Below are 26,728 nucleotides of genomic sequence, written 5' to 3'. Positions count from 1 at the left end.
ATTTATCTTGCTCACATGAGGCTTTTGAGTGGTTAAAGGGGGTGGGAGTCTTTTAAGCATAATGGACAATAAATATATGAACCACAAGGATCTACGTGAACTTGGTTATACCATTCGTGTTGGAGTAATGCTGAGTGCTGGCAAGTGCTCTAAATCAGAGGTCAGAGTGACAGGAATCCTGATCTCAGCTCTGTTTGCAAGCATACTAGATAATCGGGACAAACCATTTAAATTCTCTTCTGTGCTCTCCGTTAAGTCCAGCATATCTGTTATTCTTGCTTCAGGAAGAAATGTCAGGTTGACATTAAATGTCAACATCAATATAACTAGAGCCAATTAAAATGCATAAATCTGTGTGTTAGAATGGGTGGTAAACTTGGATGGTTGCTAACATTAGTCTCCTAAGGAGCAACCAAACCAGAACTGTAAATCTTTATCTCTTAAAGGGTCCCTAGGGCAGAATTGAGCAATCCTGGACCCAGTCATACACATTAAGTTCAAACAGCTTCTCCAACTGTCCTCCTGTGAAGACCTAAAGAAGTATTTTAACGCCAGTTCAGTAAAGCATGATCAAGGATGTTGAAAGGATTATTATGTGCTTATGAAACAGATCTTGATTCTTAAATAGACAAACAGACATGTTTAAATATGCTTAACTTCCTGTGTGGGACAGCACAAATGAGACTGTGGAGGGATCCACAGTGTAATCAGCTACTGCTTTCTATGGGCACTGGTACAATTGCCTCGGGTACCTGCTCTTTCTGGCACCATTTCTATGAATTTAAGAATCCAAATCCCAGATGGATTCAAACTCATGACTGTAAGCTATTACGCTGTTGTTCTGAGAGTTAATATCATTGTCTTGCCTACATTGTATTTGAGGTTCCATCAGTTCAATTCAAATTTTGAGTACCTACAACGTACAAGATAGTATGCACTTGAATCCTGGCAACTGGGTTCTTGATGACAAGGCTCAGATGGCAACTAGGCAGTTACAGTTTTTCAGGTGAAGAAACATTGAGTGAAATCCACTCTTTACTTCGTCAGGTGTTTATTGTGTATGTACTATAACTAGACTAATGAAGTCTAAAGACATTAAAGTTATTCGAAGAATTTCATTTTTCCTCCCCCATTCTGCATGAACTGATAACCACAGCTTGTGATTCAGACACCCCCTTAAGGTGGAGTTGGCATGCCGGATAGCTTTGCTGAAATAAGCAGAAGATTGTGTTTCCAAGTTAAAAGCCTGCAGGCAACTTGGCCTGTGTTTTCTTTTGGCGCAGAGGAGATGCACCCCAGTTGTACTCTTGTGGCTTCAGAACAAAGCCTCAACACTCAGCTTATGGTAGTTCCTATGTATATTAAACACAATCTTTAAAGGTATGAAAACATTTTCACAACTGTGCAGGTGAGGGAAAAGGTAATATTTTTTCTTGGGTATCCAAACTTCTAATGTCTATGTATAAACTGGGAATCTAGGATAGGAGGTGTTTCTAGGGGAGAGTCATTTGAAAGATGGAAAATTTTAGAAAGGAAGCACTCGAGCAATCTTTTTTTTAATGCTTATTTATTTTTTAGAGAGCAAGAGCAGGAGTGGGGGAAGGGCAGAGGGAGATGGGAACAGAGGATCCGAAGTGAGTTCTGTGTTGACAGCAGAGAGCCCAGTGCAGGGCTCAGACTCATCAACCATGAGATCATGACCTGAGCCGAAGTCAGCCGCCTAACCAAATGAGCCACCCAAGAACCACTAAGCAGTATGCTTTTAAAATACAACTTGAAGTTCTTGCACAAAGACAGAAATTAAGATGTTGACAATGGAAAAACATTGAAGTTTTTAAATGTAAGTTTTAAAATCTTTTCAATCTTCAGTGATACTAAAAAGGCTAGTTAAGAATAAGGAACGTAATAAGAATTATAACAAAGATGCTGGGAAAATCAAGTTATATTAAAAGGGCCCGGGGATAACATGACGATCACGGTCAACATTTGCCAAGGTGTTCTGTGTCTACATTTTGTGTTTAAGGGAAGAGTATAATAAACCTGTTAGGTGAAAAACTAGCCAGGAGACTTGACCTCAACATTAGCAATCCTGCATCTTACCGGCCATTAACAGCTCAGTTTCATAGAGTCCATGGTGGGCTCTCATGTCTCAGAATAGCGCTTCAGTTGAAGGGACAAGTTGATAGCCAAAGGTGGCCGTTGGCGGGATAGTAAGAGATGCTGGGGTGGGAGGGAGGCAGGGTTCTGTGCTGGTAGAAACTTAGAACAAAAGAATCAGGAGTTAGACATTTTTAATGTGTTTCTGCATTTCTTTTCTGCCTATGTTTGTTTTGTATTCTCTCTTGTGGGATCCTAATCATGACAAGTATGAAAAATCGTAAGTTACTGTTGGTACTGTTTATATTTGCCTCCTGGATCACGTTTACAGTTTTCCAACACTCCACAATGGAATCTCTTTCTGTGTCTTAACAGAAGTATAATTTTACTTCCTACTTCACCTGTTCTAGGAAAGTCCAAACAACCAGAGTTATACATCGTAGTAAGGGAATTTGAAAAGCTTACACAACCTTGAAGAACTAACATGTTTGGTAACCATTACGCAGCACAGGAGATGATAATAGAGTGTGTGTGTATGCGCGTGCACGCATGCACACATTCTTCCTCTGTCACTTACATACACATCTGTGATCATTTTCTTCCCATGTGTAGCTTGTTTGTTCATTTCTTTAATGACATTTCTGCACAACACCTTTTCATGTTGATATAGTAAAATATAGTAAAATCCGCCTTTATAAACAGCTGATTCTTTTTGAGTATTAAGAAACCCTTCCCTATTTCGGTGTCAGATTATTTATCTAAATATTCTATTTAAACCTTTAAAGGTTGCTTTAGACATTTAATCCTGTGACGGATCTGAGTTTTTTTCTTGGCTGATTTTTGTTTCCTTATGGATGATCAGCTTTTCCGTTCTTATTTTGTGGTAGTTTTCTTCACTGCTGATTTGTCAAGACATTTTTTGTCATATATCAAAATTTCTGATAAGTACAGATCCTCCTCCATTTGTACTACTCCACTGACTAATATATCTTCCCCATATCAATGCTGCATTGCTATAATTAATATAATAATAATTTGCTTCATAGTTACTCTTAAAAACTTGTAGGTCAAGTTACCTTTGCTTAATCTAGTTCACAATGTTCCTGGCTGGTTTTGACCCTTTACTCTTTATATGTTTTACAGTTGGTCTGCCAAATTTGCTGGAAAAAATCTTACTTAAATTTTATGTGCCTTATATTAACCATGTAGATCAACTTGGGAAAACTGACATGTTCATAACATTATTTTGGTCTTTAGCACCATGTAATCTTTCTCCATTTATTAGGTCTTTAAGATCATTCAGTAAATTTTAAAATTTTTGCGTATATGTCTTGTATATCTTTTATTAGATTTATAACTAGGCATTATTTTATAAGTTTTTTGTTGCTGTTGTAAATAGTGTTTTTTTTTTTTTAATTTTTTTTTTCAACGTTTATTTATTTTTGGGACAGAGAGAGACAGAGCATGAACGGGGGAGGGGCAGAGAGAGAGGGAGACACAGAATCGGAAACAGGCTCCAGGCTCTGAGCCATCAGCCCAGAGCCCGACGCGGGGCTCGAACCCACGGACCGCGAGATCGTGACCTGGCTGAAGTCGGACGCTTAACCGACTGCGCCACCCAGGCGCCCCTAAATAGTGTTTTTTAAATACATTTTCTAATTCCTTGTTGCTGATGTAAAGGAATACAGTTGACTTTTGCATATTGAACAACAAGATTTTGTTTTCCATGGTCTCTGATTCATTAATTTATGGATGCAAAGATCACCTGGAATTTCTCTGAGGATAGAAATATACTTGCTTTAAAGTCTTGTTTTGCTTTTTCTGTTTCTATTACTTTGTTTTCTCTTTATTGAACTTAATACCTTTTCTTTCATGAGTTGGCTTTCATAAAATTTTGACTAATTCTTGGCTGGGTGTACATTCTTATACTTAAGATTCTGTGGTGGCCAGGCCTCTGAGTACTGTTACCTATTTTCTCCAGCGTGTTTGTAGCTCAGCTGCAGAAAGTACTCAAGGCAATAAATGCTCTGCATTTGTCTAGGGTGTTGCCACACATGCAGGGTCCTACCCTGCATCCTCAAACTTAAATATCTATAGCTTTTACTCACAGTAGAGTACAAAAGTTCCCATTTCTATCTGCCTGGCCATGCACAAGGGGAAAAATAGGGAAGTATTAACCATCCCAATACTCCTCCTATGGGCCACTCCTTTACCACCTCTTAATCCAATCATCAATTTCCTCCAGGTTTGTAGTAGCCCTGAAGTGGTTTCCATCTTCTGCAGAACTCTCACTGACATGCATTTGGAGCCATGGTTTTCTTCCTTGATCTAATCTCCCCTGCCTTTTACTTTCCCTGCCTTTTACTGTTGACATTTCTTTGTTTGTTTCTTTGTTTCTTTGTTTCTTTCTAAGTAATCTCTCCACCCAATGTGGGGCTTGAACTCAGGATCCCCAAGATCAAGAGTCATGTATTCTACTGACTGAGCCAGCCAAGCCCCCCTCTTTTTCAGACTTCTTATAAATTATGGTCTAATTAAGGTACCTCTTCCTATTTCCAAGAATACTTAGAAAGTTTTAAGTTTTTTATTTTTCTGTCTTTCATTCTGTGGGAAATTGAGGCTATAATATATCCCTTGTCCTCCTTCTTGAATCAGGAGTTTCCTATTTATTTTCACCAACAAGTTTTTTGCACAGAGTATAATTCTATCATACTAAAAATTAAATTTTTTATTTGAAGTTATAACAATTAAAAATTCTGAGAATTATCTGATAATATCTGATGATTAAGAAAGTACTCTGATAATGTTCCTATCTTCTAGTTTATTATTTATTTCTTATCTAGTTCCTATAGCAACTAAAATAGGTTTTTAAGTTTCTAATTATTGTGAATTTCTTGATCTGTCCCTTGAATTCTGTCATTTTTTTTTTCACATATAAATACATGGATGTGTAGGCACATACACACTTATGATTCCTATGTTTCTAGCAAATTGACTCTTACCACTTGTAAATGTCCATCTTTATGTCTGGTAACATGTTTTGTCTTGAAGTCTATTTTAATATTAGCTTTTTTATGCTTAAATGGTATATTAATTTCCATCCATTCACTTCCAGTCTGTAGATAACTTCATACTTAACCTACATTCTTGTTGGACAGCAAATAGAGACACTTGGCTGGCTTAGTCAATAGATCACATGACTCTTGATCCTGGGGCTATGAGTCCAAACCCAAATTGTATGTAGAGATTACTTAAAAATAAAAATTAAAAAAAATATGCTTAGTCAAATTACTGGTTTTTTAATGTTTATATTTATTTATTTTGAGAGAGAGAGAGAATATTCCAAGCAGACTCCATGCTGTAAGTGCAGAGCCTAATGTGGGGCTTGAAATCGCTAACCATGAGATGATGAACTGAGCCAAAATCAAGAGTCAGAAGCTGAACTAACTGAGCCTCCCAGGTGCCCTAGGCAATTTACTGTTAATAAAATTAATCACTAGATTTAAATCCACCAACTTGCTGTTTGTTTTCTCTTTGGCCCTTCTGTTCCTCTTTTGGGATGAATTGAATTTTTTTAGAATTTCCTTTTAGTTTCTTTATTATTTTTACAGCTATAAGGTTTTTTTTTAAGTGTTTCCTGTAGGTATTATTATATACACTCTTTTATAGTTAATATCGTGCTACTTCATGTAATCTGTAATAACCTTTCAACTATTAACTTCCATTGACTCATCTCCCCATTCTTTATGTTGTAGTTTTCATATTATGACAAAATTGGTTTTTACTTTAAATAATTACATGCATTTTAGGGGTGCCTGGGTAGCTTAGCCAGTTGAGCATCCGACTTTGGCTCAGGTCATGAAATTACAGTTTGTGAGGTCAGGCCCCGCATCAGGCTGGCTGCTGTCAGCATGGAGCCTGCTTTGGATCCTCTGTGCCCCTGTCTCTCCCCAGCTTGGGCTCTTTCTCCCTCAAAAATAAGCAAACATTTTGGGGCACTCAGTCAGTTAAGCATCTGACTCTTGGTTTCAGCTCAGGTCATGATCTGATGGTAGATGAGATGGATCCCCTCATTGGGCTCTGTGCTGACAGTGCAGAGCCTGCTTGGGATTCCCTCTCTCGCCCTCTGCTGTGCTCGTGTTCTCTCTCTCTCAAAATAAATGAATAAACTTAAGAAAAAACTTTTAAAAAATAATAATAATTACATTCATTTTAAAGAAATTAGGAGACAAACATTTAGAATTTTATATTTATCCTTATTGTTAGCATTTCTGGTGTTTTTCATTCCTTCCAGAATATCCATGTTTCTATTGGTTGAATTTCCCTTCTGTTTGAAGAACTTGAGTTAGCACCCCTTACAATGCAAGCCCAGTGCTGTTCCTTATTCCAAGTTTCAACTTCCCTCCAGTGTCAACCTGCTAGTGGTAACTCTCTAGCGCTATGGGAAGGATTTTCTTTGTTTTTGGTTTATTGTTATCTGCAGAATTGGTCTAACACAAGTTATTCTGCCTTTATTGAAAATTGTGAGATATTACTATAATTACTATGATTATCATTTTGTTATTTGATATGTTGATATTTTTCTTTATAAAAGCATTTTTATCAAATACCAGGGATGGTAATACAAACACTTAGTGTGTACCAGGTACCATTCCCAATGTTTTTCATGTTAGTCCATTAATAAAATAACATATAAGGTGTGTATCTTTATGACTCAGTTTTTTAGATGATGAAACTGACGAACAGAGAAGTTAACAAACTTAACCAAGATTGTGTAACTAGTGGGTGACAGAGTTAGGTTTTAATCCAGGTAAATATCTCTAAAATTGAGCTAGCCAGTGTCGAAAGCTTGTTGTAAGACTACAATTCTCATTCACTTCTCCTTCAGGCACAAATTAGCACCACATTTCTGGAAAACTATTTGCCATCATGTGTTAAGAGCTTTAACAGTATTCACCACCTTGGACCAATAATTCTGTTTCTGAGTTCTCAGCAAATAACTTGGATTGCAAAGATTTATACCAAAAGTGTTCTTCACAGGATTATAAAAGTTGAATGCAATAAAAATACAAAGATGGAAATAGGTAAACTGTTAAGTTGTATCCATAGGCTGGAATACTATATGAGCCAGTGACATAAGGTGAAGTTTTTAACAATACTATTTTTAAATCAAAATTCATTGGTATTATTTAATTTGTTCATAATCATTTTAAATGGCATACAGAAAAATGAAAGAAAAATCACCATAAGATTAATAATAATTATCAATGGTTGGTATAATTATCACTGATTTATATCCCCTATACAGTTTCACATCTCCCATTTTTAATAATCAATGTTATTTCAGGGGCACCTGGGTGGCTCAGTGGGCTAAGTTTCTGATCCTTGATTTCAGCTCAGGTCATGTTCTGTGAGTCAAGCCCCATGTTGGGCTCCACACTGACAGCCCAGAGCCTGCTTGGGATTTTCTCTCCTTGTCTCTTTCCTTCCCCTGTTCACATGTGTGCCCCCCCACACTCTCTCTCTCTCTCTCTCAAAATAAATAAACTCTAAAAAAAAAAGCATTTTAATAATCAGTTGTATTTTATGATTAGAAAATAGATATTTTTATAAACCTATGTTGATTATCTCCTAACTAGAACAATATGAAAAATACTAATAAATATCACAAAATGTTTAAGCAGAGTATAAAAGAACAGAAAAAAAATCATATCTTACATAAAATCCCCCTGCATCTTAAACATTTTCTTAAGAATATTTTTAATGACTGAGTTCTAGCTTTAAGATTAAATAATAAAACAGCAATAAAAATTGTGTGCTCTGCAGTTAAAAAACAATTTTTCCTGTCTTCACAATTGCCCAGCAAAAGTGTATTTAAAAAAAAATTTTTTTAATGGTCATTTATTTTTGAGAGAGAGAGAGAGAGAGCAAGAGTGAGGGAGAGGCAGAGAAAGAGGGAAACACAGAATCTGAAGTAGGCTCCAGGCTCTGAGTTGTCAGCACAGAGCCTGAAGCGGGGCTTGAACTCACAAATTGTGAGTTCAGAATAGCTGAACTCAGATGCCTAACCAACTGAGTTCAGAATAGCTGAGTTCAGATTGTTCACATTGTGAGTTCAGAATAGCTGAAGTCAGATGCTTAACCAACTGAGCCACCCAGGTGCCCCAGTAAAAGTGTATTTTATCATCACCACTTTAGGGAAGAAGATCCTAGAACCCAAAATAGATTAGCTGGTGAAACGTGCAGTTCCACCACCAAATTTGAGGAAACTTATTTTTCCCATGAAACATACATGATAATAAAATCTCCATATCATTTTATTTCAGGTTTTGCATCTGCTCTTATTCTATAAAAGATCGAAGTTGGCTAGCCTACCAAAAATGATGATATTACATAAAGACATTGTCTATGTTCTTTATTATATTCATTATCACCTCAGATATGGACTACACTTAAGATGCCCATCTCCCACTATCACTGGAGTTTTATCATGAAGCCTTCATGTCCTGAAGTACCACTGCATCCAGTAGTTTGATCAGCAGAGACTGAGCTGAGAATAAAGGGAATCATGGAGAAACTAGACCAGCTGATCCCACCCAGACCTTTCACCTACGTGAACACCACCACCAGTGCTGCACACAGCAGAGCCACTGTCCTTCACCCTCGAGACGCCTACTGCCGGGGGGATCAGCTAGACCTCCTTCTGGAAGTAAGGGGCCACTTGGGACACAGGAAGATGTATGGTGGGGATTTCCTGAGGCCAGGATGTCCTCCCCAGATCTGAAGGCAGGTGCTTCAGGAAAGGCGACAGAGTTCAACAATGGCATCTTGACAGCTTCACCCTGGGAAGGCCGGGTATCTCTGTCTCTTCTGCTCATCCACCCCAGGGAAGGAGTGTCGGCTCTCTGGAGGCAAGGAACCAAGGCTATGACAGGGCGATCTTCACAGGCCAGATTGCCAGGGGCACCTCCCCTGTCAATACTGATTGTGCCCTGGTTTTAAACTCAAGCACTGAGCTATGTGCATACCTGGATACTCAAGAGCAAGTAGCCTTCTACTGTGTGAGACCTCAGCACATGCCCTGTGCTGCACTCACATGCATTCCAAAAACAAGGATGTTTCTTGTCTCAGCAAACAAGAATGGAGACTCTTCGAAAGGTAAATAATTATAGTCTGGAGACTACCTGGGAAAATACAGTAATGATTTAGCGTTGATCTAGTGAAAGTGCTAGGAGTATGTCCATTTTGGGACTCTATAAAGAGCCATTTTAGAAAAGGTCTTTGAATTCATTTGGGGACAGTGTTTACTTTCCAGTAGTCCCCAATCCTTGTGAATATTTAACCCTTATCATTGAAACAAAAAGGTACATAAACAGAATAAACACTAAAAGGGAATCAGAAATATACATGTAAATAAGTGCTCGAGTATATTCTTACTTCTGTAAATTACCTTGCACATCTTCCGGGTATCTGCACCCCCTGGTAAACCCTAGTAAACAAAGAAAGGGAAATGTAATCAGTGGCCTAGAACTGTGGGTACAGTAGTCAGTTTGTAGAATTAAGAAGTAACCGAAGCAGTAGATAATTAATGACTCGTGCTTAATGTTAACCCATTTATTTTTCAATATTTATTTATTGTGAGAGAGAGAGAATATACAGGGGAGGGGCAGAGAGAGAGGAAGAGCGAGAATCCCAGACTCCATGCTGTCATCACAGAGTCCAATGTGAGGCTCAATCCCATGGACAGCAAGATCATGACCTGAGCTGATACCAAAAAGTCATACATTTAACCTACTGAGCTGACCAGGTGCCAGTACTAAATCCATTTAAAGCGTTTCTTTCTTCAGGTGACTTGTTGATTGTTATCAGTCCTGTTGGTACTCTGCGTATCAGGCTTCTCTGTGGTGGGCCAAGATATCAGTTACCCAAGTGAATGGATGATTGGAATCACTAGGCTATCATAAACCTGTTTTAAGAAGTGGAACTCACCATTAATCTATTAATCGGCAAGAAATTACCTGATCATCCAACACAGTAACCTTCAAATATCAAAATTCTCTCCCAATTTACACCTAGGTGTTTACCTCTCCACATCACCACCATCATCCCCTTCCCACATCACTAAGAACCTAAAAATAACCATCTAAAGGTTTGCAACCTACCATCTAAGAGTTAGTTCATTAAAACAAAGTTGGGAGAGGGTGCCTGGGCACCTTAGTCGGTTAAGGGTCCAATTCTTGATTTCAACTCAAGTCAGGATCTCACCATTCATGAGTTTTGAAACCCACATCAGGGTCTGCACTGATGGCACAAAGCCTGCTTGGGATTCTCTCTCCCTGTCTCTGCCCTCCCCCCACTTGCGTGTGTGCATGTGTGTGTGCATGCATTCTCTCTCGCTCAAAAATTAGAAAAAAAAAGTTCATTACAGTTTCCCCTCTTGGTTTTTGCTGCCTTTCAAAACATTCTAACATATAAAATAGCACTTCCACACTTAGATTTATTAATTTCTCTTCAATTTCTTTGACTGCAAATATCTGAAGAAATCTCTCTTTCAAATGATTTAAGGGAAAATCTTTTGTGTCTCTGTAAATTCAGCATTAACAGATTGATAATTGCTGGTAAACTTACACTGAAGTGTAAATATGTACCTAAAAGAAGAGATGCCATTTTTTGAGATACCCAGGATACACAAATACGCTCCTGCCAGTTGAACATTAAACTATTTTTGTGGTTGGTGAATAGTCCCCAGTAGCCACTCAGATTCCCAGACTCTTCACAAACCACTGACTAATGGGTTAATACCTGGCGTATCTTGGACTCGACTCTAGCCTGCAATCTTATCCATGTGAACTGCCCAAGTGCCAAAACAAACTAGTTCTTAATTATTTTTTATGTTACTCTGCATTTCACTCAAAGGATTTATGAGTATTTTTCTTTTTTACTTCTGTTAAGTCTCCTTTTTTTACTGAAGTATAATTGACATGCACTTTCCTATTGTCTTCAGTATATGTCATAGTGATTAGAAATTTTTATATATTAAGAAATCCCCATGATGTCCAGTTACCATGTCACCATGCAAAATTATTACAGTGTAACATGTACTTTACACCCCCATGACTTATTTATGTTACAACTGGAAGTTTGTACCTTTTAATCACCTTCACCTATTTCACCTACACCCTAATCTCTCCCCACTCAGCTAACAGTTTTCCGTATCTGTGTGTCCTGCTTTGTTTTGTTCATTTGTTTTATTTTTTTAAATTCTGCATATAAGTGAAATTATAGGGCATTTGTCTTCTCCTGTCAGACTTATTTCACTTAGCATAATACCCTGTAAGTTCATCCCTGCTATTGTAAATGGCAAGATCTCATTCTTTTTTATGGTTCACTTGCATTCCATTGTGTGTGTGTGTGTGTGTGTGTGTGTGTGTGTGTGTGTGTGTGGGTGGGTGGAGGGGGTATATATATTTACAAAATGTATATGTGTGTGTATATATTTACATACACACCTTTTCTTTATACATTCACCTATTGGTAGGCCCTTAGCTTGCTTCCATATCTTGGCTAGTGTAAATAATGCTGCAGTAAACATAGGGGCGCATATGACTTTTCAAATTCGTGTTCTTGTTTTTTTCAAATAAATACCCCAAAGTGGAATTAGTGATTCCTCTGCTATTTCTACTTCTAATTTTTTTGAGAGGACTCCGTACTGTTTTCCATAGTGTCTGCTTCAATTTACATTCCCACTAACACTGCACAGGGTTCCCTTTTCTCTACGTCCTCATCAACCCTTGTTAGTTTTTGTATTTTTCATGATAACACTTCACAGCCATCAAATTGGCTATCTCATTGTGGCTTTGATTTGCATTTGCCTATTGATTAATGATGTTGAGCATGTTATCATGTGTCTTTTAGACATCTCTATGTCTTCTGTGGAAAAAAAAAAAATCTCTTCATGTCCTGTGCTCAATACCAGATTGTTGGGGGTAGGAGGAGTTACACTAAGTTGTATAAGTTCTTTATATATATTGGATATTAACCACTTACAGGATTATGATTCCATTCAGTAGGTTGTTGTGTTGTTTAGTTGGTTTACTTGACTGTGCAAAAGCTTTTTAGTTGGACGTGATCCCATTTGTATATATGAGCTATTGTTGCCCTCGTCTTAGGAAATTGTTCCCTGAAAGTATTGCTAAAACCAGTGTCAAATTAGTTATGCCTTCTAGGAGTTTTATGGTTTCAGGTCTTAAATTCAAGTCTTTTAATATATTTTGAATTTGTTTTTGGATATGGTATCAGATAATGATCCAGTTTCATTCTTTTACATGTAGCTGTCCAGTTTTCCAAATGCCATTTATTTTTTTTAGTTTTGTTTTGTTTTTAATTGATTTATTTATTTAAATTCAAGTTAGCTAACATACAGTGTACAATCAGTTTCAGGAGTAGAAACCAGTGATTCATCATTTCTATATAACACCCAGTGCTCATCCCAACAAGTGCCCTCCTTAATGCCCATCACCCATTTAGCCCATCCCCCCACCCATCTCCCCTCCAGCAACCTTCAGTTCTCTGTATTTGAGAGACTCTTATGGTTTCTCTCCTTCCCTGTTTTTATCGTATTTTCTCTTCCCTTCCCCTATGTCCATCTGTTTTGTTTCTTAAATTGCACATTTGAGTGAAATCATGATATCTGTCTTTGACTTAGTTCACTTAGCATAATATACTCTAGTTCGATCAACATTGTTGCAAATTACAAAATTACATTCTTTCTGATTACCCAGTAATATTCCATTGTGTATATGCATATTTACCAATCTTCTTTATCCATTCATCACTTGATGGACATTTGAGCTCTTTCCATAATTTGGCTCTTACTGATGGTTCTATAAACATTGGGGTGGATGTTCCCCTTTGAATTAGTATTTTTGTATCCTTTGGATAAATACCTAGTAGTGCAATTGCTGGGTCACAGGGTCGTTATATTTTTAATTTTTTGAGGAAACTCAACGCTGTCTTGAAGAGTGGTTGCAACTTTGCATTTCCACCAACAGTGCAAAAGTGTTCTCCTTTCTCTGCATCCTCATCAACATTTGTTGTTTTCTGAGTTGTTCGTTTCAGCCGTTCCCATTCTGGTGTGAGGTGGTATCTCATTGAGGTTTTGATTTGTATTTCCCTGATGATGAGTGATGTTGAGCATCTTTTCATGTGTCAGCCATCTGGATGTCTTCTTTGCAAAAGTGTCTGTTCTTGTCTTCTGTCCCTTCTTCACTGGATTATTTGATTTTTTGGGTGTTGAGTTTGATAAGTTTTTCATAGAATTTGGATACTAAGCCTTTATCCGATATGTCGTTTGTAAATATCTTCTATTCCGTCGGTTGCCTTTAGGTTTTCTTGATTGTTTCCTTTGCGGTATAGAAGCTTTTTATCTTAATGAGGTCCCAATAGTTCTTTTTTGCTTTTATTTCCCTTGCCTCCACAGACACGTCTATAAAGAAGTTGCTGCAGCCAAAGTCAGAGAGATTACTGCCTGTTTTTTTGTGTAGGGTTTTGATGCCTCCTGTCTCACATTTGTGTCTTTCATCCATTTTGAATTTATTTTTGTGTATAGTGTAAAAATTTGGTCCAGATTCATTCTTCATGCTGCTCTCTAGTTTTCCCAGCACCGTTTGCTGAAGAGACTTTTTTCCATTGGATACTCTTACCTGCTTTATGAAAGACTAGTTGCCATTATGTTTGTGGGTCCATTTCTGAGTTCTCTATTATGTTCCATTGATCTGTTTTTGTGCCAATACCATACTGCCTTAATGATTGCAACTTTATAATCAAGCTTTGAAATCTGAAATTGTGATGCTTCTAGCTTTGATATAGAAACAAACAACCAAAACAAACAAACAAAAAAACCCCTGTGGAACAGATCAATGAAACTAAATGCTGGTTCTTTATTTTTGGTTTTTTTTTTTTATGTTTGTTTATTTTTGAGAGAGTGAGTGTGCATGAGCAGGGGAGGAGCAGAGCAAGAGGGAGACCCAGAATCTGAAGCAGGCTCCACATTCTGAGCTGTCAGCACAGAGCCTGACACGGGGTTCAAACCCACAAACCATGAGATCATGACCAAGCCAAAGTCAGATGCTTAATTGACTGAGCCACCCAGGCCTCCCAATGCTGGTTCTTTGAACGAATAAACAAAATTAGTAACCCCTAGCCAGACTTACCCAAAAGAAAAGAGAGAGTACCCAGATAGATCAAATCATGAATGAAAGAGATGTCACCACCAACACCTTAGAAATGCAAACAATTATAAGAGACTACTATGAAAAATTATATTCCAACAAACTGGGCAATCTGGAAGAAACGGACAAATTCCTAGTGACTCACAAACCACCAAAACTGAAACAGGAATAATTAGAAAATTTGAACAGAGTCATAACCAGCAAGGAAATTGAAACAGTAATCAAAAATCTCCCAACAAACAAGTCCTGTGCCAGACAGGAATTCCCAGGGGAATTGTACCAGGCAGTTAGAAGAGTTAATACTTGTTCTTCTCAAACTGTTCCAAAAAATAGAAATGGTAGGAAAGCTTCCAAACTCATTCTATGAAGACAGCATTACCTTGATTCCAAAACCAGAGACCCCACTAAAAAGGAGACTTACAGGTCAATATTCCTGATGAACCATTCTCAACAAGATCCTAGCAAATTGAATTCAACAGTACATTAAAAGAATTATTCACAGGGGTGCCTGGGTGGCTCAGTTGGTTAAGCATCCACCTTCAGCTCAGATCATGATCTCACAGTTCATGAGTTCAAGCCCTGCATCAGGCTCTGTGCCGAAAGCTCAGAGCCTGGAGCTTGCTTTGGATTCTGTGTCTCCCTCTCACTCTGCCTCTCTGCCTGCCCCTTTCTCTTTGTTTTTCTCTTTCTCTTTTTCTCTTTCTCTCTCTCTCTCTCTCTCTCTCTCTCTCTCTCTCTCTCTCTCAAAAATAAACATTAAAAAAAAAAACTCACCATGATCAAGTGGGATTTATTCCTGGCCTGCAGGACTGGTTCAGTAGTCGCAAATCAGTCAACATAATATACCACGTTAATAAAAAGAAAGGATGAGAATCATAGGATTCTGTCAATAGATGCAGAAAAAGCATTTGACAAAATACAGCATCCTTTCTTGATAAAAACTCTCAAGAGAGTAGGGATAGATGAAACACACTTCAACATGATAAAGGCCATATAAAAAAGACCCACAAGCTAATATCATCCTCGGTGGGGAAAAACTGAGAGCTTTCCCCCTAAGGTCAGGAACATGACAGGTAAAGTCCACTATCACCACTGTTGTTCAACATAGTACTGCAAGTCCTAGTATAGTCCTAGCCTCATACAAAAATAAAGAAATAAAACGCATACGAATTAGCAAGGAAGAAGTCGAACTTTAACTCTTTGCAGATGACATGATCTGCTACACAGAAAACCCAAAGACACCACCCCAAACCTGCTATATCTGATGTATGAATTCAGCAAAGTTGCAAGATACAAGATCAACATACAGAAATTGGTTACATTTCTATACACCAAACATGAAGCAGCAGAAAGAGAAATCAAGAAATTGATCCCATTTACAATTCCAAAAATAATTATATACCTAGGAATAAACCTAATCAAAGAGGTAAAAGATCTGTATGCTGAAAACTATGGAAAGCATATGAAGGAAATTGAAGGAGACACAAAGAAATGGAGAACATTCCATGCTCCTGGATAGGAAGAACAAATATTGTTAAAATGTCAATACTACCCAAAGCAATCTACACGTTCAATGCAATCCCTATCAAAATAACACAAGCATTCTTCACAGAGCTAGAATAAACAATTCTAAAATTTGTATGGAACCAGAAAAAAACCCAAATAGCTAAAGTAATCTTAAAAAAGGAAACCTAGTACCATATATTGAAGAGACTGTGTTTTCCCCATTGCATGTTCTTGGCTCTGTTTTCATACACGAATTGACCACATGAGTGTGGGTTTATTTCTGGTATCTCTATTCTACTCTATTGATCTATGTGTTGTTTTGTGCCAGTAACATACTGTTTTGATTACTACAGTTTTGTAGTATAGTTTGAAATCAGACTATGATACCTCCAGCTTTGGTCTTTTTTCTCAAGATTGCTTTCACAGTTCAGGGTCTTTTGTGGTAACAAACAAATTTTAGGAATATGTGTTCTGGTTCTTTAAAAACTATTCATATTTTGAGTAGTGTTGCATTGAATCTGTACATTGCCTTGAGTAGTATGGACGTTTTAACAATATTCTTCTATCGTGAGCATGCTATATTTTTCCATACGGTTTTGTCATCTTTAATTTCTTTTATCAGTTTCTTACGTTTTCAGTTGATAGGTTTTAAATCTCCTTTGTTAAATTTATTCTTACGTATTTTATTCTTTTTGATGCAAGTATAATTGGAATTGTTTTCTTAATTTGTCTTTCTGCTACTTTGTTATTAGTGTATAGAAAGAACAGATTTCTGAATACTGATTATGTATTTTGTAACTTTACTGAATTTATGTTAATTAAATCAGTTTGGTGAAGCTTTCATGGTTACCTGTGTATAGTATTATGTTATCTCCAAATAGTAATAGTTCTTACCAATTTGGATGACATTTATTTCTTGTTTGATTGCTGTACAAGGACTTCCAATACTATGTTGAATAAAAGTGATGAGAGTGGACTTTATTGTCTTGTTCCTGATCTTAGAGGAAAAGCTTTCAGCTTTTCTCTTTTGAGTATGGTGTTAGCTGTGGGTTTGTCATATATTGCCTTTCTTACGTTGAGATCTGTTCTTTCTATATTCACTTTAAGAGTTCATGTCATAGATGTATATTGAGTTTGGTCAAAATGCATCTATTAAGGTGATCTTAGGATTTTTATCCTAGTTTGGTAATACGGTATATCACATTGATTAATTTGCAGATACTGAACTTTCCTTGAATTCCTGGAATAAATCCCAGTCAATTGTGCTATATGATCTTTTTAATGTATTGTTGAATTTTATTTGTTAATATTCTGTTAAAGATTTTTTTCATCTAAGTTGATCATGAATATTGGCCTTTAATGGTGTGTGTGTGTGTGTGTGTGTGTGTGTGTGTGTGTGTGCGCTCGCGCACGCAAGTGCGCGCAGTGTCTTTGCCTAGTTTTGCTATCAGGGTAGTGCTGGCCTCGTGAAATAGTTTGAAAGCATTGCTTTCTTTATAATTTCTTGGAATAATTTGGGAAAACTAGGTATTAACTTTTCTTTAGATGTTGATTAGAATTCACCTGTAAAGCTGTCTGGTCCTGGACCCTTGGTTTTTGAAAATTTTTAAATTACTGACTCACTTTCATTTCCTGTAATGCCTATTCTGATTTTCTATTTCTTTATGATGCAGAGTTAGAAAGCTGTTCATTTCTTCTAGGTTTTCCAAATTTTTGGCATGTGACTGTTCATAGTAATCTCTTAGGATACTTTATATCTGTAGTATCATTTTGTAAGCTCTCCTCTTTCATTTCAGGATTTCATGTTCTCTTGTTTTTATTGATGAATCTGGCTTAACATTTATTGATTATCTTTTCAAAGAATGAGCTCTAATCCGTTGATCTTTTCTATTTTTTTTTCAGTCTGTTTCATTTATTTCCATTCTGACCTTTATTATATCTTTTCTTCTAACTTTAGGCTTTGTTCTTTTTCCCTAGTTTCTTCAGGTATAAAGCTGGATTGTTAATTTGGGATTTTTGTTTGCTTACTTGCTATATTACTATAGCAATTACAATTACTCTCTTAGAGCAATATTACTATTACTCTCTTAGAATTGGTTTTGCTGTATCCCACAAATTTAGGAGAGTTGTGTTTCCATTTTCATTTGTCTCATGGTATTTTTATTTCCCCTTTGATTTTGTTTTAATCCATCGGTTGTTTAGTAACATGTTTAATAAATGTGTTTAGTTTTTTCCAGGTCTTCTTGTAATTGATAACTAGTTTCATACTGTTGTAATTGGAAAAGATGCTTGTTTTGATGTCACTCTGCTTGAAGTTAATGAGACTTGTGACCTATCCTGGAGAATGTTCCATGTGCATCTTTAAAAAAAATGGGTGTTCTGGAGTTTTTGAATGAGATGTTCTATGGATATCTATAATGGGTCATTTAAGGCCACTGTTCCTTATTGGTTTTCTGTCTGGATGTTCTACCCATCAATGAAAGTGTGGAGTATTTAAGTCTCCTACTGTTAGTCTATTACTATCAATTTCCCCCTATGTCTTTAAATATTTGCTTTATGTAGTTAGATGCTTCAATGTTGGGTTGCATGAATAGTACAAACATCATATCCCTTCCTTGGATTCACTCCTTTATCATTATGTGATACCTCCTTTGTCTTTTGTTACAGTTTCTGTTTTAAAGTCTGTTTTGTCTGATATGAGTATTTTATACTATCTTTTTATTTTCATTTACATGGAATATCTTATTTTCCTTCACTTTCAGCCTCTGTGTCTTTAGATCTGAAGTGAGTTTTTGTAGGCAGCTTAAAAATGGTCTTATTTTTTATCTGTTTTGCCACCCTATGCCTTCTTTTTTCTTAGAAGTGTTTTATTTTAAATGTATATAATATGAACATGACTATGCAGATTTTCCATTTCATCTTTTGTTGATTTGGTAAGTTTTATTTTTCAAAGAATTGATCCATTTCATCTAAGTTTTGAAAATTTCTGGCATACGTTTTTATTGTAATAATGATATGGTACTTTTTAAATGTCTGCAGAATCTTTGGTGAAATCTTATTTTTCATTTCTAACAGTGGTAATTTGTGTTTTCTTTTTTCTCCATTGAAGCACTCCATTTAAATTTGAAGTAATTACTGGTAGGTATGTACTTATTGCTATTTTGTTCATTGCTTTCTGGTTCTTTCTGTGTTTCCTCCATTCCTTTCTTCTTCTTCTCTTCCCTTTTGGTTTATTTTCTTTTTTTTTAATTATTATTTTTTTGGCTTACTTTCTTTACAGTTATATTTGGATTCCTTTCTCTTTTGTGCATCTATTGTAGGTTTTTGGTTTATGGATATCATAAGGTTCATATATATACATACACACACACACACACACATATATATATATTTAAGCTGTTAGTTCAAGTTCAAATGCATTCTAAAATACTACATTTTTGTTCCCCCATCTGTTTTTTTTTTTTTGATGTCTTATTTTACATCTTTTTATCTTGTGTATCCCTTAAATGCTTATTGTAGTTATAGTGGCCTAACCTGTTTTTGTGTTTAACTTTCATACTAGTTCTTTAAGTGACTCTTTACTACCTTTACTGCCTATTTGCCTTTACTAATGAAATTCTCTCTCTCTCTCTCTCTCTCTCTCTCTCTCTCTCTCTCTCTCTCTCACACACACACACACACACACACACACACAGAGAGATATGACCTACTGTTTTCTTTTTATCATTTCTTATAAGTCCAGTCTAGTGGTGATTAACTTCTTCAGTTTTTGCTAGTCCAGGAAACTCCATATTTCCTCCAATTCTGAATGATAACCTTGTTAGGTAGAGTATCCTTATTGTAAGTTTTTCCTTTTAGCACTCCAACTATATCCTTCCACTCTCTTCTGGCCTACTAAGTTTCTGCTAAAAATCAGCTGATAACCTTATGGGGTTTCTATGTATATGGTTATCCTTCTCTTCCTGATTTAAGATCCTCTTTTTACCTTTAACTTTTGCCATTTTAATTGGCATACTATGTCTTGGTATGAATCTCTTTGGATTCAACTTGTTTGGGACTCTGTGCTTCCTGAACCTGGATGTCTGTTTCCTTCTCCAGCTTAGGGAAGTTTTTGGCCATTACTTATTCACATGAGTTTTTCTGCCCATTTCCTTCTCTCTCTTCTTCTGGGATCCTTATAATGTAAATGTTAGTATGCTTAATGTTATCCCATGGCTACCTTAAACTATCCTTATATTTTTTATTTTTTCAATTTGTTTCAGTGTTTGTGTCATTCAGTTTGGGTGATTTTCACTATTCTGTCTTCCAGATTGCTATCCCATTCTTCTGTTGTATATACTCTACTGCTGATTTACTCTAGTTTATTTTCCATTTCAGTTTGTATTCTTTGGCTCTGCTTTTTTTTTGTTTATATTTTCTAACTCTTAAAGTTCTCCATTCTTCCATTTTGTTGATCATCATTATAACCATTACTTATCTCTGTTTTATTAAGGTTTTGGGGTAGGGGGTATTTTGTTTTTTCATTTGGAACATAATTCTCAGTTCCTCATTTTGCTTCACTCTTTTTTTTTTTTTTCTATGAAATAGGCAGAATGATCATGTCTCTCAGTCTTAACAGTGTGGCCTTGTGCAGGAGCATCCCCTGTGTAAACTGTGTGCCTGGTGGCTTTGGTAGAATGACTGGCGCTGTAGCAGGCATGGGTCATGAGGTTCTAGGGTGTACTGTGCTGGGGCCACCCTGGTAAGACAGCTGGACCTGGAGTGGGCCTGGGCCAGGAGATCCTGTCACACACAGTGCCTTACAAGATGGCTGAGTCTGGAGTGGGTGCGTGCCAGGGGTTCCTGGTGTATATCATGCCAGGGCAGTCTAGGCCACCTTGGCAGGATGGCTGGGTAAAGCATGGCCTGGAGAAATCCTGTGGCATGTCACTCTGGGGCCTCTTGGCAGGACAGTTGGAGCTTGGGAGGGCACAAACTGGGGGTTGCAGGGTGGGGTGGTTCTTCTAGGGGCAGCTGGAGCTGTTGTGAACTAGGGGCACAGGACTTGCTTGGGGCAGCCCTAGTAAGCTGGCTAGAGCACTTGGACTCTGCTCCCATCAATGCTATTAAGATGGAAGGAGAATGCAAAAAATGGCACTTACCAGCATCTCCAGCCCCAGAAAGCGTTTCAGTAGCTCCTTGTCTATTTAGTAGATGATCTAGGATTAGTTAATGCATTTTCTTCACTTACAAACTAGTTGCCTTTTAAATAGCTGGTTTTTGCTGTGCCCTTAGATAGGGAAGTCTGTATGTGGGCCCCTCCATGAGGTTGTTGCATTGGGAATGAGGCTCCTATTGTTACCATGCTCCCATCTTTTTACCCTTCTCCATGTAGTCCCTCTATCGTTTGTCATGCAGAAGCTGTTCAATCAGCCCTCACTTTTTCAGGAGGAATTGCTGTATATGTAATTGTAGATTTGGTGTGTCCATGGGAGAAGATGAGTTCAGGGTCTTCCTATGCTGCCGTTCTGGACCCTCTGTTCAAAGAATTTAGGTTGATGATGGCATTTAGGGTGCTGTGACAGAATGGAGCAAACTTGGGGGTAAAGAGGGATAGAATGATAAAATCATTGAGTTTTTATTACTAAGCAAGAATTGGTAACTTTCATAGAAAGGCAAATAAATGCTTAAATTTTACCCAGAGTGTTCTTTTTCTTGGGGAGGCAGGAAAGGGGAGAAAACATGTTCTCTATAATGAACGTTAATGGGCATCACTTAGAAAATTCATATCAGAAAAAAATTATACTAAAAAAAACTATTACATTTAAAGGATGATGTTTCAGTAGGCTTTTTCACCTCCCTCATGACCTATTAAGAGGATACTTAGAAAACATAATAGATTCTTAATAAATGGTCATGAATAAGGTGATATTTCAAAGATCCTATCTTGCTGATTCTTTGGCAGAAAAAACAGTTCGAATGAAAAAGAAATGTGAGTTTGGAATGGCATCCACAATCCCGGGTAGACATGTCTGGAAAGACACGTGGAATCCTGTCTCTTGTAGTTTGGCTCCAATCAAAATGAAAGAATGCCTAAGAGGGAATTTTATATATCTAATGGGAGATTCCACAATCTGCCAGTGGATGGAATATTTCAAAAACAGTATCAGCAGTATGCCACAGTCTAAGCTACTATTTATATCTCTTAAAGAAATTACTTTTATTTCAAGGTAGCAATAAGAAAGGCTTCTTCTTCATATTTCTTAATCACAACATACTCAAACTTTTCCAGACATCCCTTCCCTTTCCTTTAAAACAATATGTTTATCTGACTGGAAGGGAGCAAGTATAGAAAAGGTTTATTACATTGCTATCCCTGTAGAATACATGCCTCAGTTTGTATCCAGCATGCTCAGAAAATTGTTAACAGAGCTGAAAATACCATAAGATATTGCCCATTTTCTACAGTTGGGATGATGCTTAAGAGTGTGGATTTTAGATCCTGTTGCCCTGGAAGCAAAATTTGACTTCTCCATGTCCTACCTGGATAATATGGTGCAATTTACATAACTAGTGTCCCCCTCAGTTTCTTCATCTGTAAAATGCAGATGAAAATAGTACCCACCTGGTAAAATGAAGTATTATATACAATGCATTTAGAATTGTTTGTTACATAGTGAAGTTCTCTTTGGTATAAGCTATCATCACTGTATCATTGCATGAAAAGAGAGATGCCAGGAGCAAGGTGATGACTTTGCATCAGTTAGAATTAGGCACAAAAAAAAAAAAAAAAAAACACATGCTTTTAAGTATTATCATATATAAACTCTGCCTCTTAGGAGCCATGACCTTTGGCATGTTACTTATTGTCAGTGCATCATTTTCCTCATCGATCAACTCCACATGATACTACCTGGTAGTTATAAATACTAAATGAGATAGTAGTTATAAAATTTTTAACACACTGCAAGGCACACAGACACATAGAAAGTGCCTAGAAAACTTCAATGCAGTTATCTAACATCCAGGTTGGGGCTAGAATCCAGTGGCTAGAATCTTAGTCCTGTTCTCTATTTACTAAACCAAGGATGCACAAAAAGTAATTCAGAACTCACTAGTAGATCTTAGCATTCTTACCTATAAAACTGTTACTGTTTGCCCATTGTGTCCTGGGTCGTGGCTATCATCACTGGGGACAGTGCACCTTATGTGGCTCTCTTATGGCCTTTCTGGAATGTTGCCACTCTTGTGATCTCAAACTTAGAAGGTAAGCTTATCCTCCCACTATAGAATCAGTAGGGCCTTGGCTCCGAGCAGTATGTAGAATTCCCACCAGAAGGGATGAGTTTTAAATTGTGACCTCTGAACTCCTCCACACCTCAGTTTGGTGGTAATCTTTAAACAATTAAGGGTCTGGTGGTAATCTCTAGCATCACATTCAGTACCAGTGGATCTCTTAGGTTATAGAAAGTACTGAATTACTGAGTTACCTCCCTCTTTGTCTAATCTTTTAAATTGTAGCAAAATGTGTGTTACACATTTTGTTAAAAGTTAAATCTTACAGCATGCTTGGGGCAAGGATATTGAAGTAAATTAGCAGCAGAATGAAGACAATGATACTGCCATTTTCATTCAGCTAATGCTCCAGTGTCTTCATTTTCAAACCCCCTGGGTTAAAACTTTAAATGTAGCCCTTTACTTCAAAGATGGCACTTGTTACAAAGCATTAATAATCCTCTTATATATATTTTCCTTAGAAGTTCTAACTACAAAGCAGCTGGCCCCAATAAAGGTCTAATTTATGGGATGAAAACTTGAAGGACATCATTTTATTCTGTTCATATTACATTTTCATAGGTTCTAAGATTGGGTAGACTGTTTTCACAAGAATTGGGAGGAAGTTCAAACTCAAGTGCAGATTCTGTCACTAGCTGTATAATCTTGAGCAGATCATTCCATCTCTTGGTTTTCTATAACATGGCAGTTAAATTGTGTGGGTGGGTGGGTGGGTGGGTGTAGACACAGTAGTTCCCCCCTCACCCCCTTTTATCTATGGTTTCACTTTCCACAGTTGGAGTTACTCACAATCACCTGTGGTCTGGAAGCAGAAGATAATCCTCCTGACATATTGTCAGAAGGTCAGTAGTAGCCAAAGGCCATGTCACAGCACTTACATCATTCGCCTCATTGCATCTCATCATGTAGGCGTTTTATCATCTCAAATCATCACAAGAAAAGAAAAAGGATGAGTGCAGTACAACAAGATCTTTTGAGAGAGAGATCACATTTATCTAACTTTGTTCCAGTATATTATAATTATTCTCCTTTTTATTGTTCATCTCTTACTGTGCCTAATTTATAAATTGAACTTTGTCATAGGAATGTACGTATAGGAAAAAACCTAGTATATATACGGTTCAGTGCTATCTGCAGTTTCAGGCACCCACTGTGGGTCTTGGAATGTATTCTTAATGGATAAGGGGGACATGTGTGTGGAAAGGAGGAGCACGCTTTGAGGTGAATGAATGTATAAATCCAAATAAATGCTTTGTAAACTATGAAGCCCTTCACAAATGGATAGTAAAACCATTATTATAGATGACATGCTCAATCCCATTCTAAGAATAGGTAAAGGAAATGCAGAAGCAGAGAATACAATTCCAGTCTTAAGGAAACAGAGTATTAGGTTTATTTGGTTTTTGAAATGTATACTTGAATTAGTACTTTCTCTGTCCTCAAATAAGCTTAATCTACAGCTCACAAAATGTACAAAAATAATACCTAAAAAATTACATCACACTCCAGTGAAGTTACTTGAATGCTTTCCATCCCCAATTTGCTTTTGCATGGTTCTACAAGGGAGCATGTATAATTTCTTATCTGCGTAGCACTTTTGATTCAAATAGTCTTCAAAGCTATTCTTTCAGTTGAACCAGTAATAAATCAGTCATGATTAACTTATGATAAACACCAAACCTTTTCTTCTGTCTTTATGATCTTTATAATTTTACACTTCTTTCATTTTGGGGATTACCTGTCATCAGCACTGAAGTCAATGGATCTGCCTGAGGCTGGAAAATTTCAATACTAACTTGCTGTGGACTTGGATGAGAATATCAACATTCAGTGGCAAAAACATGGTTATCCCTTGATTGGATCATTGACCTATTCAGTGAAAGAAATTGAGTACATTGCCAGAGTCATTGACAGAACTGGAGGAGATAAACACACTGTCATTGTTATTTCTCTGGGCCAGCATTTCAGACCCTTCCCCACTGATGTTTTTATCTGAAGGGCCCTCAATGTCCACAAAGCTGTTCAGCATCATCTTCTGAGAAGCCCAGACATTATGGTTATCATCAAGGCAGAAAACATCAGGGAGATGCACACCGATGTGGAAAGATTTAGTGATTTTCATGGTTACATCCAGTATCTTGCCATTAAGGACATTTTTCAAGATCTCTATGTGGGCATCATTGATGCCTGATAAAACAATTGCATATCGCAAAATAGTGTCCACCCGCCTCAATCTGTAGTCAGAAATCAAATTAATATATTGTTAAACTGTATTTGCTAGCTAACATCTCTGAAATTTATTTACTTAATTAAAAACATTTATGAAGTGTTTGCTGTCCTGTCAGATGCTGTATTTGGCTCTGCACTCCCAATCAGCATGAAATAATCTACACTATGGCTAATCCATACACCACCAATTCAACCAAATCAGTTCTTTCTAATTGGGCTTCTACTTAAGAGGAAAAAAAAAATTAATGCTCATGAAAGGGACCTACACTTCTTGATAAGAGTCCTGCCACTCTTCACAAATGGGAAGTCAATACTTCTAATGCAAGAATGTGGAGAAATGGTTAAAATTTCTGATTCATGGACATTCAGTGCAATAAAGTCATAAAATATTTGGAGAAAGTCCCATTTTCTTCTTTCTACCGTGAAAGACCAACTCAAGATGATTGCCAAGTGGCAAGAGGAGTCTTGTGAGGTAATTCACCATGTCCTCAATCCTAGAAGAGCAGCGTTCCAAGTGAGGTCCCCTGGATACTAAAATCCGTTGACTTGTCTCTCCTTTTGAGAACTCCCACTGCTAGGAGCTAACCTGATTTGATAGAATTTATCCTCCAGGAATATAGAATAGCAGGTGAAAGCACAGTGCCCTAGCATTCAAGAAGCTGAGCTGCAGTCCTTTTGTCAACAGTAATTTTACAACTTTGGATAACTTCAGCTCTCTGGGCCTATTTCCCAAATAAAGGAGTTGGTCCAAGATTTGTGATTTTCAAACCTTACTCTGTACAAATCTGGGTGCTATAGGTGGTCCCTCAGGTACTGCTTGGAGGAACAGGACTTAGGTGCCTGGTGGGCAGGATCCAAGTTCTGCTACGCCATTTCAGCCAGCATATCAGCCATGTTGACCTATATGTGTGCTGGACTTCTGGGAAGGTTTTGATTTGAAAAGGCTCCACTACTTAAAACTGTTTGAAAACCAATAATCAAAACGTTGGTTTCTGTAACCTACACATGGAGGTTTAACATTTTACTCTCTCACTTGGATTTTAACAGACCTTCCCAAAACTTAATCATTTAAATCATTTAAAAATTTAAAATTTAAAATCATTTAAAAAAATAATGATTGATAGAATTTCAGTTGGAAAGGGAAATATCATTATCATAAAAACAACCTGGCAGCATATTCTTCCTTAATTTTTCACTCCAAACCATGCCCACATACTTCTGGGCCTCTGACCTACTCTTGCTGCTTCTAGGAAAGAACAATTATAGTAGAAACATCATAAATCTATTTATCCAGTTTCCTCTGGGTAAAGGATAATAAATTTTTACTTATTTGCCCAGGAACAAGGGTTCACAGTTCAGTGCCCAGTCCACATTCAGATGGTCAAAAATTT

At 37.1% G+C, this 26,728-nt stretch overlaps 1 protein-coding gene across 1 annotated transcript; it reads left to right on the top strand.

Moving 5' to 3' along the window:
* The first annotated feature begins 1,932 nt into the window (after nt 1-1,932).
* Nucleotides 1,933-25,638, top strand: NXPE4 (neurexophilin and PC-esterase domain family member 4). The gene is given in 8 exon segments (XM_040483080.1): nt 1,933-2,460; nt 8,537-8,855; nt 8,858-9,007; nt 9,010-9,189; nt 9,192-9,294; nt 9,497-9,522; nt 21,778-21,984; nt 24,857-25,638. Coding segments are annotated over 8 exon segments (1,620 nt in total). The 5' UTR covers nt 1,933-2,358; the 3' UTR covers nt 25,390-25,638.
* The last annotated feature ends 1,090 nt before the right edge of the window (nt 25,639-26,728 follow it).

Source organism: Herpailurus yagouaroundi, unplaced genomic scaffold (genome assembly GCF_014898765.1).
Source record: "Herpailurus yagouaroundi ecotype Mexico unplaced genomic scaffold, PumYag 161, whole genome shotgun sequence".
In the NCBI taxonomy this organism is placed as follows: Eukaryota; Metazoa; Chordata; class Mammalia; order Carnivora; family Felidae; genus Herpailurus; species Herpailurus yagouaroundi.
Note: the sequence above shows the minus strand (reverse complement) of the source record. Positions and strands in the feature narration are given on the sequence as shown.